Source organism: Heloderma suspectum, chromosome 2 (genome assembly GCF_057233095.1).
Source record: "Heloderma suspectum isolate Gila_16-S chromosome 2, 16-S_ref, whole genome shotgun sequence".
Classification (NCBI taxonomy): domain Eukaryota; kingdom Metazoa; phylum Chordata; class Lepidosauria; order Squamata; family Helodermatidae; genus Heloderma; species Heloderma suspectum.
Window position 1 is genome coordinate 365,534,627 of NC_139459.1, and position 16,702 is coordinate 365,551,328.

Below are 16,702 nucleotides of genomic sequence, written 5' to 3' on the forward strand. Positions count from 1 at the left end.
GATTGAAGAATACCACAGAAGTATATTCCAACCCAAAGATCCACGGGCAACCCAACCCTGCCAGAGCACCACGGCCTGAAGGACGGAGCATTCCAATGTCGGAGCACATGGAAATTCCAGTGGCTTGAGGGCAAGAGCCTGGCATGGCAGGAGACAGGGCAGAGGCTCTCTTAGCCTCTCCGTCCTCCCATTTAGCTTCTTTCTTTAGATGGGCCTCTGAGCCTGTCTCGCTGACTCACCCTGCCAGGGGCGGGGTAGGTGGCTGAGAGGCCCTGGGATCCTGTGGATCCACACGCTCTCGTCTCTCCTCCCACCCAATGGTACACCCCCGCCCCTCTGCCTCCTTTCTCTTCCTGAGGACAGAGCTCAGACCTCAGTGGAGGAGCCAAGTGGTATAGTGGCAGCTGGGAGGTGAGGCCATGGGTGGGTGGGAAATCCCTGCTCATATTTCCCCCTCCAAGCTCATAGCTCCGTCCACATCCTCAGGGGGCTGCATTGATCCCTTCCCAGCAACCTCTGACCCCCCGCCCAGACATCTAAGGGCATTATGATAGGGCTCTTAAACTCTCATTCACAAAGAAAAACAGCTCTACTTCCGAGCAAAAGAATGAGACGGCAAACTGCCAGAGCCAACCTAGAATTTTCAAGCCCCCTTTGGATGTATGCAAGATAAAGGCAGCCCCCACCTGCCTATGCTCATCACAGTCACTCAGGATACAGATTGATCCAATTTGCTTAGAGCAGGATCAAGCCGGGAAGCCGAGGACAAGCAGCCAAAGTGCTGACCAGGATCAAAGAGAGAACAAGCCAAAGCAGAGGCAGATCGGCAGGGGGACCGATCCGTAAGCGGGAGCAGCTGACCAGCCTCCCAGGAGATTCTCCTCCTTCCTTTCCTTTAGGCTGATGAGAGGCTGGAGCTAAAGAGCACAGCCTGCCTGGAGCTGCAGGTGATTCAGCCAACCCTGCACGCCAAGGCCAGGCGAGGATGTGGAGCAAACTCTGACCCTTTCCGCATCTAAGTGTTGGAAGGGCTTTTTCCGTGTTTGGATGACATTTAAGGCTTTGGCCATGACTGAAGCTCTTTCGGAAGTCTAAACATTTGAAGGGCTTCTCCCCTTCTGAATTCCCTGATGCCACTTAAGGCTGGAGCTCCAGTAGAAGCTCTTTCCACACTCTGAGCATTTAAAGGACTTCTCTCCTGTATGAATTCTTTCATGGGACTTAAATTCAGAGCTCCGACACAACCTCTTTCTATAGTCTGAGCATTTATAGGGCTTCTCCCCTCTGTGAACTTGTTCATGTAAGTTACGTTCGAGGCTCTGAATGAAGTTCTTCCCACACACAGTGCATTTATAGGGCTTCTCTTCTTTGTGAATGTTTTGATGTTAAGGTTGGTGCTTTTACTGAAGCTCTTCCCACACCCTGAGCATTTATAGGACTTCTCCCCTGTGTGAATTCTTTGATGTAAGTTAAGTTCGGAGCTTCTACTGAAGCTCTTTCCACACTCAGCATTTATAGGGCTTCTTCCCTGTGTGAATTCTTTGATGTCGCTTAAGATTGGTGTTTTGACTGAAGCTCTTCCCACACTCTGAGCATTTATAGGGCTTCTCTCCTGTATGAATTCTGTGATGTAATTTAAGCTGGGTGCTTTGACTGAAGCTCTTCCCACACTCTGAGCATTTATAGGGCTTCTCCCCTGTGTGAATTCTTTGATGTAATTTAAGTACAGAGGTCCTACTGAAGCTCTTTCCACAGTCTGAACATGTAAAGGGCTTCTCCCCTGTGTGAATTCTTTGATATAAGTTAAGTTCGGAGCTCCAACAGAAGCTCTTTCTATAGTATGAACATTTATAGGGCTTCTCCCCTGTGTGAGTTGTTTGATGTCGTTTAAGATTGATGCTTTGGCAGAAGCTCTTCCCACACTCTGAGCATTTGTAGGGCTTCTCCCCTGTGTGAATTCTTTGATGTAATTTAAGTACGGAGCTCCGACTGAAGCTCTTTCCACAGTCTGAGCATTTAAAGGGCTTCTCCCCTGTGTGAATTCTTTGATGTGAGTTAAGACTGGAACACCGAATGAAGGTCTTCTCACACTCTGAGCATTTATATGGCTTCTCCGCTGCATGAATTATTTGATGTAAGTTAAGGTCGGAGCGCCGAATGAAGCTCTTCCCACACTCTGAGCATTTATAGGGCTTCTCTCCTGTGTGAATTCTTAGATGACTTTTAAGGTTGGTGCTTCGAATGAAGCTCTTCCCACACTCTGAGCATTTAAAGGGCCTCTCCCCTGTGTGAATTCTTAGATGTGAGTTAAGATCGGAGCTCCGACTGAAGCTCTTCCCACACTCTAAGCATTTAAAGGGCTTCTCCCCTGTGTGAATTCTTTGATGCGAGTGAAGACTGGAACACTGATTGAAGGTCTTCCCACATTCTGAGCATTTATGGGGTTTCTCTCCTGTATGAATTCTTTCATGGGACTTAAATTCAGAGCTCCAACAGAAGCTCTTTCTATAATCTGAACATTTATAGGGCTTCTCCCCTCTGTGAATTCGTTCGTGCAAGTTAAGGTCGAAGCTCCGAATGAAGCTCTTCCCACACTCTGCGCATTTATAGGGGTTCTCTCCTGTGTGAATTCTTTGATGCCGTCTAAGGTTGGTGCTTCGACTGAAGCTCTTTGTACACTCTGAGCATTTATAGGGCTTCTCTCCTGTGTGAATTCGTTGATGTGAGTTAAGGTGGGAGCTCTGACAGAAGCTCTTTCCACACTCTGAGCATTTGTACGGCTTCTCCCCCGTGTGAATTCTTTGATGTAACTTAAGGTCGGAGTTCCTACTGAAACTCTTTCTACACTCTGAGCAATTATAGGGCTTCTCCCCTGTGTGAGTAGTTTGATACAGGTGAAGGCCTGAGCTGCCACTGAATTGCTTTTCACACTCGAAGCATCTATATATTTCCTCTTCTCTGTGAGTTATTTGTTGTTCATGAAAGTTCATCGACTGACTGAAGCTCTTTCCACACAGTGAGCATTTCAACACATTCTCTCCATTCTGAATAAGTCTTTTGTGTCCTTCAAAACATTGTTTTAGTATTACAATTTCATGGAAGTCAGTCCCTTCAAATGAAACAGATTTTTTCAGCCAGTGCTGTTCATCTTCAGTTTTCCCTCTCTGTTGTTTGCCATTTTTATTGCTGCCTCTCCGAGAAGCTGAAAGAATGAAGAGAGTAATTTCTTCAGTTCGGGGAACAAATCCAGTACTTTGCCATTTGGACTGATAGTGGAGTGACAGATTCTTCCAAATATATTAACTAGCCTCTAATGTTGAATAGAGCTGAGAACTGGAGTGGTATATGGAGGTTTGAACTTATTTATGCCAGTATTTATTGACAGCCTATTAGGACATGATCCCTACAAGATGTCTCAGAGTAATAAAAACATACAACTACAATAAAATAAAACTTCACTATATATAACCCGGCAGCAGAACAAAACTTGTTTGAAAAAATAGGCCAGTGATAGATGCCAAATAACTAACATGGTTAAACTGTACAGTTCCCCATGTAAGTCATCCACCAGCATGAAAATTGGGGATCCAAATACTTGATATCCTCCGAGACCACCTGGAATTGAGAGACCACCACCCTCTCTCATATCTTTCCCCCAAAAGGCAGGACTGGGTGATAATGATCAGAAATTGTGGACACTGGGCTTTCTTTAATATTGACTGTAAGTGGTCTCTTACGATCTGGTTTCAGTCGTGCTTTCCAGAGTGCTTCCTGCCATCAGGGATCTATCCATCAACCCAAGCATTTCACTGCCTTGAGCCAATACCAAGATGCTTTCGGGGCCCAGGCCCAGCACTTCAGTGGGCCCCCTGCGTTACAGTCAGAATCTGACTGGAAGTGGTCTGGAAGGGCCTGGAACCCAGTTCAGCAGTGAGAAGCCCAGGACCTAAGAGTTTGGCTATGCCCAATTATTCATTTTTTGGCAAGAGGAAGTGGCGGCAGGGGGGAGGAGGTTTGAGCCTAATTAGCCCGTGGAATGTGAGAATAAATGTGATCCTATCTCCGTCAATTCTCTCAGAGGAAAGCACGGTCTGTGGAGTCATTCCGGTCCCGCTGCCAGTTTTCAGCCTTGAACGTTACATCCCTATAGTGAAGAAAGCCTCTCCATGAGATAATAGCAGGAGGGCCGGGGGGTTCAGAGTTGTCATACAGATTGATACATCAGTCCAAGTTGGCAGAATACAAATGCCTTGTTTAGCACAGGGTTCAGTTATAGGCTAAAATCCCCTGTCAATTAGATCCTTAACAGGTGTGTTACTGCAGCCCCACCTTTGCTTTTAAGCAGAGACTCAGGCTAGGAGCCTTTGCTGGGAACATCATCTTTACTGTCTATCTTTGATTGTCCGGTGTCACCATCCATCACTCACTGCCTGTAACCCTTCATGTTTAGGACTTCCCTCCTCTGAGCTGCGAGAAACACTTCTCACCTAGACTTTAGTCGGTTTCACTTTAGTCGTCTGTGAAACCTACAACACCGTTTGACCTGTGTCATTAAGAAGCTGTCATGGACAGTAGCACTATACTTTTCATAGACCCTGAATTCTTGTTTGCTATGGATTGTGTATCTCCGTCTTCGATAGCCCAGAGTGCCTGCTGGCTTGGACTGAGCATGACTCTTGGATTTTCCTGTGCCTTGACCCATGTAGTGTGGAGATAGCAAGAAAGGAAGCTACAGTGGCTGAAATTTCTGCATGTGCGGAATTACTTTGGACTTACTCTTTAACCTATGTTTTTTACTCTTGGATTTGATAGGCCTTGATCGCTCTAGTGTGGTGGTACCAACGAAGAATTCAAGGTGAGAATCTCACTTGGTGAGATGAGACTCATGATTGGAATAGCGCCACTAAATCTCTGCGTGTGTAGATTTATTTACGTCTTTTTCTAGAACGCTTCTCTTTGATTACCTGGGATGGTTTACACCAAGAATCACTTGAGTCCCTTGCCCTGTATATAGATTGCAAGATGAAACCGTGTCATCCTGATCTCTGACACAGTCACAGTTATTAGCTTTTGACTGTTCTATGAATTCAATAATGAGCCTATAGCTCATTGCCATCACTTATATGATTTCTGGGGAGTTGCAACCATGAAGTTTTTGCTTTGACAGAGGCCAAGGCCTTGGTAGGAGTGCTGGCTAAAACTGCAGGAACTCCCCAAGAAGCCCCATGGATTCATCGGCCTCTAGGGGCAAATTTGATCCTCCACTTGTGCAAAGAGAACCTGAACGCCAACATGATCAGGTAATGATCCATAAGTGTCCCTGGAGCCATCAAAGCCTTGTTCAGTCACTGGTTATCCTGAAGAGGACACCAGATGAAGAAGGTGCCCTGTGCTGGGGGGTAGGGGTGGGATTTCACTTGAGAAAGAAAATCCTGAGCTGCTGTAGACAAGGTGGTCTCTGCATGGATATTGACATCCCCCAAGACCATCAGCTGTGGGAATTCCAACACCACAACAAGGCCCACCGTTGTCAGCATGGGCAGGGAGACTGTTGGGCAGAGGGGTGGACAGAATGCCCACAGAATCCCTGTCCAGTCTGTGAGCTCCAAACAGCTCCAGAGCAGATGGGCTATAGAACAGGGTACCTGACCAAGGAGACAGAATACCTGGCATGAATAAGATCACAGGTTCCATCCCTGGCATCTCCAAATGAAGGTGCTAGAATAGCTGAGCTGGGAAGACCTCCCCTTTGGAGGACCACTCCAGGTCAATGTAGGAGCCAGTGTGCTGAGCGTGTTGGGAGATCTTGGTTCTAGTCTCTGCTTGGCTATGAAGCTCACCTGACCTAACTCGCAGGGTTGTTGTGATGACAGACTGAAGAGGAGAACCATGTAAGCCGCCCTGGGCTCCTTGCAAGAGAAAAACGGTGAGGCATGATGGGGTGTACCACACGGGGACTGGGAGAATGTTTTAGGCAGGAGCCTCACAAACTCGATCAAAAGCCTTTAAACTCACTCAGGTTTCAAAAGCCCAGAGCTCACTACTACGCCACGTTCTATGGAGAAGAACACACAGGACTGAAGAGGAGACAAGGTGTTGGAGACGGATCCCACTAATATCTGTATACTAAAGCAGGGAAGATGGGAAACAAACAGGATGAACTTCACATCCGAATGCAAGATGCTAAGCACAATCTGATAGGTATCATGGACACTTGGTGAGATGAGACTCATGACTGGAATAGCGCCACTTTTCCCGTGAAAGAGAACCGGCACGAAGGGAGGGGGAATAGCGTTACATGTCAGGAATGTATCCATCTGTGAGGAACCCTGTGATTCTGAGAATGGAAACCCTGTTGGAAGCCTTTGGGTAAAGACAGAGAGAGGGAGAAGCAAGAGGGATTTTGGTGTGGGAGTTTGCCAGGCAGCTAGCCAGAAGACATGGATGGTGCTTTCCTGGAACAGGCAACAAAACTTTCACAGCAGCAAGCAATAGTAGCCATGGGGGAATTCAACTACTCTGACATCTGCTGGAAGTCTAACCCTGCAAAGAATGGAGTATCTAATACGTTTTTGACTTGACTTGCTGACAAGTTCATCTCTCAGAAGGTGGAAGAAGGAACAAGGGGACTTTCTTTCCTCGACTTAATCCTGACCAACAGGGAAGAAACGGGAGATGAAGTGTAAGCAGCAGGAGCCCTCGGGGAAAGCGACCGTGTCATCTTGTAAATCGTGATAGAGAGGGCAGCGAAAACAGAGTTTAGTTGAATGTGCACTTTGGACTTCAGGAAAGCCAGTTTCAAGTAGCTCAGAGAAAACTTGGGTGGGAGTCCATGGCTAGAAATCCTAAAGGAAAAAAAGAGCTCAAGAGGGAAGGGAGATCCCGAAAACTGAAATACTGAAGGCACCATCGCAAACTATTCCCATGAGAAGGAAAAATGGGGGACATTCCAAGAAACTTGACTGGTTGCACAAAGAGCTGCACCCTACAGAGGCTGCATTGAGCACAGGGTTGGTCTAGATGGCCTCTGAGACCCCTCTTGACTCTAGGATTACAGGGAAAGAGGGAGCCTTACCCAGGGAAGCCAGATTCCTGTAATTCTCCTCCATGACTTCATTGTGCAAAGCTCTCTGGCCTGGATCCAACAGAGCCTCCTCCTCCTCCGTGAAATGCACAGCCACCTCCTCAAAGATCACCGGCGCCTGGAAGAGGAAGAGTTTCTCTTAGCAGATGATCAAGGAGAGACAGGAAAGGGGAGGTGGTTGAAGGTCCTCTTGCAGGATCCAGGGCTCCATGAGGGACATTCAAAGACTTCTTGGTAGCCACCTGTGATGGATGATCCTTTCAGGCCCAGGAAGAGGTGCAGAGGACTGAGGCACCCAGGCCTCCCGTACCTGTTCTGGCTGCCCAGAAGCTCTTTCCACTCTAACACAAACGGAAGGCCGAGAGGGAGCCCCCAGTGTCCTCTTGCTGTTTCGGAGTGTCACTCCACTTTCTAAAAAAAAAAGAAAAGAAAGAAGGTGAGAAGATACTTGATACTTTATGAGCATTTGTATTTTGGTTCCTTGTGTAAAATCAAGCTTGTGTTTGATTTGAGGCCCTAATTTCATTCGTATAAAGATGCAATCTATTGAGACAAGTCTCCTTTTTCAAATGTTCCTCCTCCTCCCAATACAGGGTCAAAGGGTACTTAAAAGCAGCCCATGAATGTCAGGCCTATGTGTCAGAACAGGACCATGTTGAAATATGCCCCACTGGTCCTTACCTGGAGAGGTGGCACCTCCGTCCCCCTCCTGCAGGGTCTCCATGAACAGTGGCCTCTGTCTGGTGCCCGACGGAGCCTTCGCTGCTTCAGCAACATCCGAGGCCACCTGGGCTAACATCCCCTGCTCCTAGAAGAGGAGGGAGGAGCCCAGGGAAGGAACTGTGATTATGTCATTGTGCAAGGAATGATTCAGGCAGAGGCAGAGGGCAGCGTTTCCCAGCCCCTCTGCATTCAGGCCTCCTGCTGCACTTATTCTGCCTCCCCAAAACCGGAGTTCACTCACAGCTGGATCTGGCAGTTGGGCACACAAGGATCTTTGGATTGGGGTTAGTAGATCAACCCTGGCAGCAGAAGAGCACTAGACCAGGGCGTCCCAAATCCCCTCCTAAAATCAGAGGAGAGGGGGAGGCCCCCAGATGTTCCCTTTTTTGCTGGCTGGAGTAGGATACTCTTTCTTTCCTGGAACCTCCCCACCCCCTTCAGCTGTCTTGTGATCTGCCCTCCCCACAGAAGAGCCAGATCCACACATTCAGAACCACTGTCCTGTGGGGGGTTCAGTGAAAGGCAGGGGATGGGACTTCCCTTCCTTGGAGACACTGCTGGGGATTTTTAATCTCTCAGCTCCTGGGAGCTCCTGGAGTGACAGTCTCTCTCACCTGCCTCTGCTCCTCTGCCTGGCTCAGGAGGAAGCCTTCTGCCAGGGCCACCGCCTGGGAACTGGTCTCTGGCCCACACTCGCGGACCCAGCTCCCCATCTCCAGGGGCAGGACAGCCAGGAACTGCTCCAGGACCACCAGATCCAAGATCTGCTGCTTGGGCCACCATTCCGGCTTCAGCCACTGATGGCAAAGCCGGTGGAGTCGGCTGCAAACCTCTCGGGGGCCCTTGGCCTCCTGGTAGCCAAAGCCCCGGAAACGCTGGCACTCCTCCTCCCACCGGGTGCTGCTGCTGCCCCTCAGGCTCTCCTGCCCGGTTCTTCCCCAGAGCTGGACGGTGCGGGGGCCTTTTCCTGCCCCAGGACCAGCAGAGTCCGGCTCTTCGGCCTTCACGCTCTGCTCCATCGCAGCCTCCAGCAGGACGCGAAGGGTCCTGACTTTGTCCCTGAGGCAGAGAGGACGTCACACCCTGCAAAGGCCACAAGCCCCTCACCCCCCACTCTGGCTACGGAAGGAGGGGGAGCCCTAGACCAAGGGGCGCGCGGCGGGGATGCGTTGCTCCCCGAGTCCGTCTTGGGGCCGAGAGGATCAGGCCAACCCGCCCTCTGGGTCCCCTCCCTGGCCAGAGCGTCTCCGGCGCTGCTCCCGCCTCGCAACTCCCCTCACGCCCCCCTGGGACCCAGCCCCAAAGAGCCCCTCCGTCACCCTCTTGCTCCCCCTCACGCCTTCTCCCTTTCCGGCCCTGCACTAATCCTGCCCCGGAGCCGGGTGCTGGGACCTCCTGCCCGGCTCAGCAGCGAGAGGCGCCTGCGCAGGCCACCGCCCTCTGAGGCGAGGCGGGGCTGGGGGGCATCTCAGAATCCCGCCCCTTCCCCTCACCGGCCGCCATGCGGGGGGAAAAGGAAGGAGCGGGGGGGAGCGGGCTCTTTTCGGGGCGGGGGCGGCGGAAGTGGCGACGGATCGGCCAGTCCGTTTCGGGGCCGCTCTAGGAAGCGACACTCTCTCTGGCCTTAACCCTCGGAGAGATGACGCCCCCCCACCCCCGGCCTGCAAAGTTCCCCAAGCCCTTCTGGGAGAAACGGGGACCAGGAAGGGGATTGATCCAGGGGCCTTACGGTGGTGCTGGGCGGGGAGTCCGGAGCGGAGCCTCCTCTTCTCCTATTTATCCCGTTTACATGCCGCCGTTTTTCCCCTGGAAGGCTCCAAAGGCGGCGTATATAAGCCTCCTAGGCTGGGCGGCGCGTCGGTGCGTGGCCCAGAGTCACCCAGTGAGGTTCCACAGGCGAGCGGGGACTAGAGCCCGGGTCTCCCACTCCCAGTCCAGCACTCTCGCCGCTACACCGCTCGTATGACATTTCTGCCCTGCCCGATTGCTGAAGCGCTCTGAGAGGTTCACGACACTCGCAACCACAAAAGACCACGTAGGATCCCTTATACCGTTTTAAAAATTAAAACTACAGTATAAAAGAGGAGTAAACCCCAAGAGAAATCCCAGCAGCAGATGTATGCATTCAGTCATGGATTTCATTGCATTTCTATAAAGACAGCACGTCCAGGTTCAGAGGAGGGCAACAAAGATGATCAGGGGACTGGAAACAAAGCCCTATGAAGAGAGACTGAAAGAACTGGGCATGTTTAGCCTTGAGAAGAGAAGACTGAGGGGAGATATGATAGCACTCTTCAAGTACTTGAAAGGTTGTCACAGAGAGGAAGGCCAGGATCTCTTCTCGATCATCCCAGACTGCAGGACATGGAATAATCGGCTCAAGTGACAGGAAGCCAGATTCCGGCTGAACATCAGGAAAAACTTCCTGACTGTTAGAGCAATACGAAAATCGAACCAATTCCCTAGGGAGGTGGTGGGCTCTCCCACACTGGAGGCGTTCAAGACAAGGCTGGACAGCCATCTGTCAGGGATGCTCTGACTTGGATTCCTGCATTGAGCAGGGGGTTGGACTCGATGGCCTTGTAGGCCCCTTCCAACCCTACTATTCTATGATTCTATGATCATCTGCTCCGGAATTTTCCCAGGGATTGATGTCAGACTGACTGGTCTATAGTTCCCAGGTTCCTCCTTTTTACCCTTTTTGAAGATAGGGACAACATTAGCCCTCCTCCAGTCATCTGGCACTTCCCCCGTCCTCCAGGATTTCTCAAAGAGAATAGACAGCGGTTCTGAGAGTTCTTCTGCCAGTTCTCTTATTACTCTAGGATGCAGTTCATCTGGCCCTGGAGATTTGAACTCATTCAAAGGAATTAGGTGTTCCTTGACCATATGCCTATCGATCTCAAGCTGCAATCCTGCCCCTTCAGCCTGTACTTCGCCTTTGCCAGGGGGGTCATAGATCCTCTTTTGGGAGAAGACTGAGCCAAAGTAGGAATTGAGCACCTCTGCCTTTTCCTTGTCATCTGTTATTTTGCCATCCTTATTTAATAGCTGAACAACCATTTCTTTCCTCTGTCTTTTACTATGCACGTATCTGAAGAAAGCCTTTCTGTTGTTTTTAGCATCCCTCACTAACCTCAGCTCGTTCTCAGCTTTAGCCTTCCTGACGCCATCCCTGCAATTCTGTGCTACCTGCCTGTACTCTTCCTTTGTTACTTGGCCTTCTTTCCACTTCCTGTATGTATCCTTTTTTGTTTTCAGGTCAGCTCTAAGCTTTTTGTGAAGCCACATTGGCATCTTCTGTTGTCTTCCACCTTTTCTTCTTTTTGGAATTGTTTGTAATTGTCCCTTTAGCATTTCCTTTTTTAAAAGCTCCCACCCATCTTGGACTCCTTTTCTCACTTGTGTCGCTTGCCATGGGACCTTACTGATCATTGTTCTGAGTTTATTAAAATCAGCTTTCCTAAAATCCAGGGTACGCGTTTGACTACACTCGGCTTTTGCTTCCTTCAGAACCAAGAACTCATGTACAACATGGTCGCTTTCCCCCAGAGTTCCTGTAACTGCTACTTAATCCACTAAGTCATCCCTGTTGGTTAGGATCAAGTCAAGGATAGCCGATCCTCTAGTTCCTGCCTCTACTTTCTGTAGGAGGAAGTTATCCGCCACACAAGTCAGGAATTTCCTGGAGGGGCCATGTTTTGCAGAATTTGTCTCCCAACAAATATCGGGGAAATTGAAGTCCCCCATTACTACTACATCATGCTTCCTTAAAACATTGGCTATTTGCTTTTCAAAAGTTTCATCCTCGTCTTCTCCTTGATTGGGTGGCCGGTAGTAGACTCCGACCATCAGGTTCCTTTTATTCTTTGCTCCATTTATTTTCATCCAGATGCTCTCGATGGGGCTACCAAGCTCCTCCTCCTGTATTTCTGTGCAGAGATATGTATTTTTCACATACAGTGCAACCCCACCTCCCTTTCTGTTCCTCCTGTTCTTTTGGAACAAGTTATATCCTTCAATTGCTGTATTCCAGTCATGAGAGTCATCCCACCAAGTCTCAGTTATACCTATCAAGTCATAATTTCCCTCCTGTATTAAGAGTTCAAGTTCATCCTGTTTGTTTCCCATAGTCTGGGCATTAGTAGACATCGAAGACCATGTGCTTCATAGTCTGGCTTTCTTCCTACATGTGTCTGAAGACTATTATTGGGTGCTATTAGAGCTGTTCTCTCTGTTACAGTGCAGGAGCCTATGTCCATTGTTACCCCCAACTTTACGTCTCCCTTCCCGGTAGGATTCAGTTTAAAGCCCTCCTGATGAAGTTCTTCATGCTGTGGCCAAACACATTCTTCCCGGCCTTTGTGAGGTGCAACCCGTCAGTTCCCAGAGAACCGACCTCCAACTTCCACGCTGCCTCTGAGGCAGGCTGGAACAGCCCCATGCTCCGTGCTCACAAGAGGAGCACGGAGCGGCAGAAAAGGGATGTGTCTGGGGGTGTTCTGGGGCGGGTGGAAATGCCTGTACGATACATCCAATGTGTCGCACAGCAGCCTACTCCCCCACTCCACCCTCCTGTGGCTAGACAGCCACAATTGGCTGTCTAGCCAAAAATGCAGGGAAGGACAAGCACGGAGGGAACGATCCCCTCCACGCTTCTCCTGCCCTGCATTGGATAGGTGGTCATCTCTGAGTTCGGAGGCAGCCGCCTATCTGAATAGGATTGTGCCCTTAGTCTACAATTCTACACACATTTACCTGAAATTGTGCATGTCTACTTCAGATAGGATTGTGCTGTAAGAAAGTTGCTTAGCCATAAGATCCTAAATATGCCAACACAGAACTAAGTCCCATTGAGTTCAACAGGGCTTTCTCCCAGATATTGGATAGCAACGGAAGATTAAAAAAATCAAAAATCCACAGTTGGGTAATACCTTTATTAGGACCAACCAAAAGGCCACAGAAGATTGTGCAAGCTTTCGAGTTCCCCAGAACTCTTCATCAGGTTAAGTGATTTAAAACAGCAACACGGGCGGATTGGGGAAGAACAGAAAGTCTAAAGACTAGACCAGTTGCTGTGGCCGTGACCTCTGCAGTTCTGACCCAGTCTCAAAATGGAGATTGCGGACAGAAGGAATTAGTCATGGGTAGGTGTTTGGAACACAAGAAGTTGCCTTGTACGGAGTCCACTGAAGCCAGTATTGTTGACACTGACTGGCAGCAGCTCCCTGGCCCTACCTTGAGATGCCAGGATTGCACCTGGAACCTTCTGCATGCACCACAGGGGCTTGCAACCTGACGGACGGGATTGCAAGCGTCAGGCATAGTCTGGGACAAAGAAGCAATCCCTCCCCCCCTTCAGGAAACATAAAGTCTGGCTCTAACTCAGATCTGCCTCTTGCTCAGGGCGAAGCACCCAGATTCCTAGGGAGGCAAAGAACAGCAGACTAGTTGCTAACTTAAAAACAGGCACTTCAGTTGTTCTTTGGGGGCTTACAAATGAAAGAGTCATAAATTACTGTTAGGAGATGAGGGGTGGAAAGGGAGAGGGTTGGATGCAAGCTCCCCCAACAGTGCAGCCGCGGAGCCCTGCTGCAGCGCCCGCCCCTGCCCTGACAAGCAGGGTTTTTAAAACCCCTTTTCAAAACCATTTTTCCAGGGTGGTTGGGCATGAGGTGAAGCAATGGCTGAGGCGCCATCCACCGGGTGCCTTCATTTCAGCTGGAGCATCGGCCGGCAGTGCATTTCCCAGGGCACCCAGCTACCTTGTAACAAAAGAGCCATCATGGAGCAGTTGCACTGGGGAGACCCAGGTTCTAGTCCCCACTTGGCCCTGAAGCTTGCTGGGTGGCTTTGGGCCACTCACTGACTCTCAGCCTAACCTGCCTCACAGGGTCACACGGAGAGGAGGATCATGTATAGGGATGGTGTGAACGTCCGGTTGGGGCTCGAAGCCCGGCCAGAAATCGCCAGTTCGGCCCCCCGGACGCCACTTCGCGGACCCGAGCTCTTGCCCTGTAGCAGCCATATCGGGGGTCAGACTAAGTAGCCTCATGCAGTCTCATGCTTCATGTTCTTGCTGAGCTTTCTCCCTTGAATATATTGTTGTAAGCTGACGAGACACAGGAATTCCTTATCTTGTCAAAGGTCATACAATTGTATATCTTGTTCTCTGCTGTTCTCTTCTGTTCTCTCCTTATCATGGCTACCCTATAACCCAGTTCTTGTATTATAAACAATGGTGCTAGGAGAAGAAATGTTGAGGACTGCAACCCCACGTGGGAGGGGGAGCCGTTTCATATGTGTCACAATGTCTATAAAAACAATGTGCTGATGTATTTCGGGGCTTCTGGCTCTTTGGAAATGATTCCAGTCTTAAGCCCGCGCGTTAAATAAAGAATCTCTTTTTCCTTCACTCCGTGGTCTCTCTGACTCTGGGTTCTGCAACAGCCCGACTCGCCGCGTGCTGAGTCGAGCAAGAGCGCGGGTGCCCAGTCCCTCAGCGAGCCTCCTATGGCCAAGAGGGAACGGACGGAGCACCCCTTGCTACAGCGTCGCAGGACAGGCCGGTCATTTCCTGTAAGTCTCTCACACTCATGGAAAACGACCAGCGTGTCCCTCGCCTGGCCCCTGTAGCAAGGAGGAGGGAAGGAGGAGAGGCGCTGCCTTCTTTCCCTCTTGTCCCAGTCTCCGTGGCAACAAGGGGCATTTTACGTAAGTGTAAGAGACTTACAGAAAATGACCAGCTTGTCCCTCGCTGCTGCTGCTGCTGCTGCTGTAGCAGGTGGGGACGGCGGGAAGAAGGACGCACCTATCCTCTTCTTCCTCGCCCCTGCTACAGTGACGGCAAGGGACAGGCTGGTTGTTTTACGCGAGTCTCTTACACTTGCGTAAAACAACCAGCCTGTCCCGTGCCGCTGCCGCAGCAGTGGTGGAGGGCGAAGAAGGGAGCACCTTGCAGAACGGCAGCTCGTATCGAGGGGTGGGAGCTGCAAGAAGCTCCCGCGAGCAGCCCAGCTCGCAGGGGCAGGCGGCAGCACAGACACTGCAAGCTTGGCGGGTGTGCGAGTTCTCACGTCCCTAATCATGTCTGCCACCTTGGGTGGAACATCTACACAACACACAAACAAACAAACAAACCTTCTTTTAAAAAAGGAACCCCTTCCCATTGTCACCCGGGAAGTCTTCCTCCCCAGCTTCAGAAAAGGTGGGAGAAAGGCACAGGAATGAGACTGAGAGCCATCGCCAGGACTGGACCAAGCAATCCCCTTTCTAATGGTCTTCCGAAAATGCCTGCCCCAAAGGCAAAGTTGGGGGCAGAAACTGAGCAAAACAGGAATGCGCTGGAGAGCAAGAGGTGCTCCTATCGTTGCAGTCCAGCCATGACATAAGGCAAGTCCTTAGCATGAAAGGTCCACCTTTTGTCAACAGAATGGAGACAGCAGGAAGGACCCAGGATAACTTTTTTGTTTCCAGGAAGCGCAGCCATCACCCCCACACACCCTTCATCCTCTATGACTTTTGTGGGCCAGCTCCGTCTTTATCCCATAGCAAGTAGTACCATTTCGAGGGTTTGTACACAGGGTGTGGTTCATCGGAGTTGTGATGTCGCAGCCTCTCTCTGAACTGTATAAGAACCTTCTGTTTGGGCAGCCAAAGGTCCCCCTTCCCGGAGGCATGGGGCCATGCTGCTGAAATCACTAGGTCCCCCCTCCCCCAGGGGTAAGGGGCCACACTGCTGCTGAAATCACTCAGGGCGCAATCCTATGCCTGTTTAGACAGAAGAAAGCCCTACAACTCCCAGCATTCCCCAGCCCTACAACTCCCAGCATTCCCCAGCCAGCTTATGCTGGCTGGGGAATGCTGGGGGTTGTAGGGCTGCAGAATGCTGAGAGTTGTAGGGCTTTCTTCTGTCTAAACAGGCATAGGATTATGCCCTCAGTCTCTCTCCTCCCAGAGGAACAGCTCCATGTTGAAACCACCAAGGACTACGCTCCTTCCTGCTGAAACCACTAGGCCAAGGTGCCATCATCGGGTGCCTCGCCACGCCTAGTCATGGCCTCCTGCTTTCCTTCCTCCTCACCTGAGACCAGGAGCTGCAGTGCTGGTTAGTTCCTGTCTGCAGAAAAGGGCTTCAGCCCAAAGATATATTGCTCCAGGACGTTCCAAGTACAATTTGTAGCCTCCATCCCCTCTTTCCCTTCTTCCTCTATGTGTGTGTGTATATATATATATGCTTCAAGCCTCAGGGAAACTCCTTCCTGCAGTCTCAAAACTACTTTTAGGCCTGGAGCTCAGCTCCACTGAGAATGCAGCTAATTTCCCCATCAAGGCACAACAAGGTGAAGTCTGGAGCATCCCCAGTTAGTGTGCTAACAAATCCATGTGCTCTGCAAATTCCCCCAAGTTCAGCTCGTGCATTTGAATCTCTCTGCACACCTCAGTAAATGTGCTGTTGTGGCATTATTCTTTTCCACAGTGTCTTGAGTGTGGGATGGGAATCTTTGGGTGGGAACTGCCTTCTTAGCCACAGACGCTCTATTTGCCAGTGTCTAAAGATTCCTTCTAAGCGGGTGTGTGGGTCCTGTTGGAGTGTCTGCGACTTTGTACAAGGGTCTAATAAGAGCGCATCATATAAGTCTCCACCTAGGCTCAGCCTGTATGTTTGCAAATAAATGCCAGTAGGCTCCTTCGAAAGGGAACCAAGTACTGTGCCCCTGCAGCACTGTAACATTGTAACATTGGTGTAAGAACTGAGATGGCAGTTCCTTGGAGAGCAACTCTGAGCCAATGTGATGGAGCCAGAATGGAGAAAGCAGCAGGCACAGCTCTAGACCACATGAAGCTGATGTTCCAGCAGCAAATGGAGGCCTTGCAACAGCAAAAGGAGTGGGG

The 16,702-nt window shown here is 50.2% G+C and overlaps 1 protein-coding gene across 1 annotated transcript; it reads right to left on the reverse strand.

Moving 5' to 3' along the window:
* Positions 1-2: 2 nt before the first annotated feature.
* Positions 3-9,226, reverse strand: LOC146355844 (uncharacterized). The gene is given in 7 exon segments (XM_084830677.1): positions 3-1,387; positions 1,390-1,508; positions 1,510-3,202; positions 7,076-7,202; positions 7,395-7,495; positions 7,766-7,892; positions 8,422-9,226. Coding segments are annotated over 7 exon segments (2,868 nt in total). The 5' UTR covers positions 8,827-9,226; the 3' UTR covers positions 3-1,091.
* Between the last annotated feature and the right edge of the window lie 7,476 nt (positions 9,227-16,702).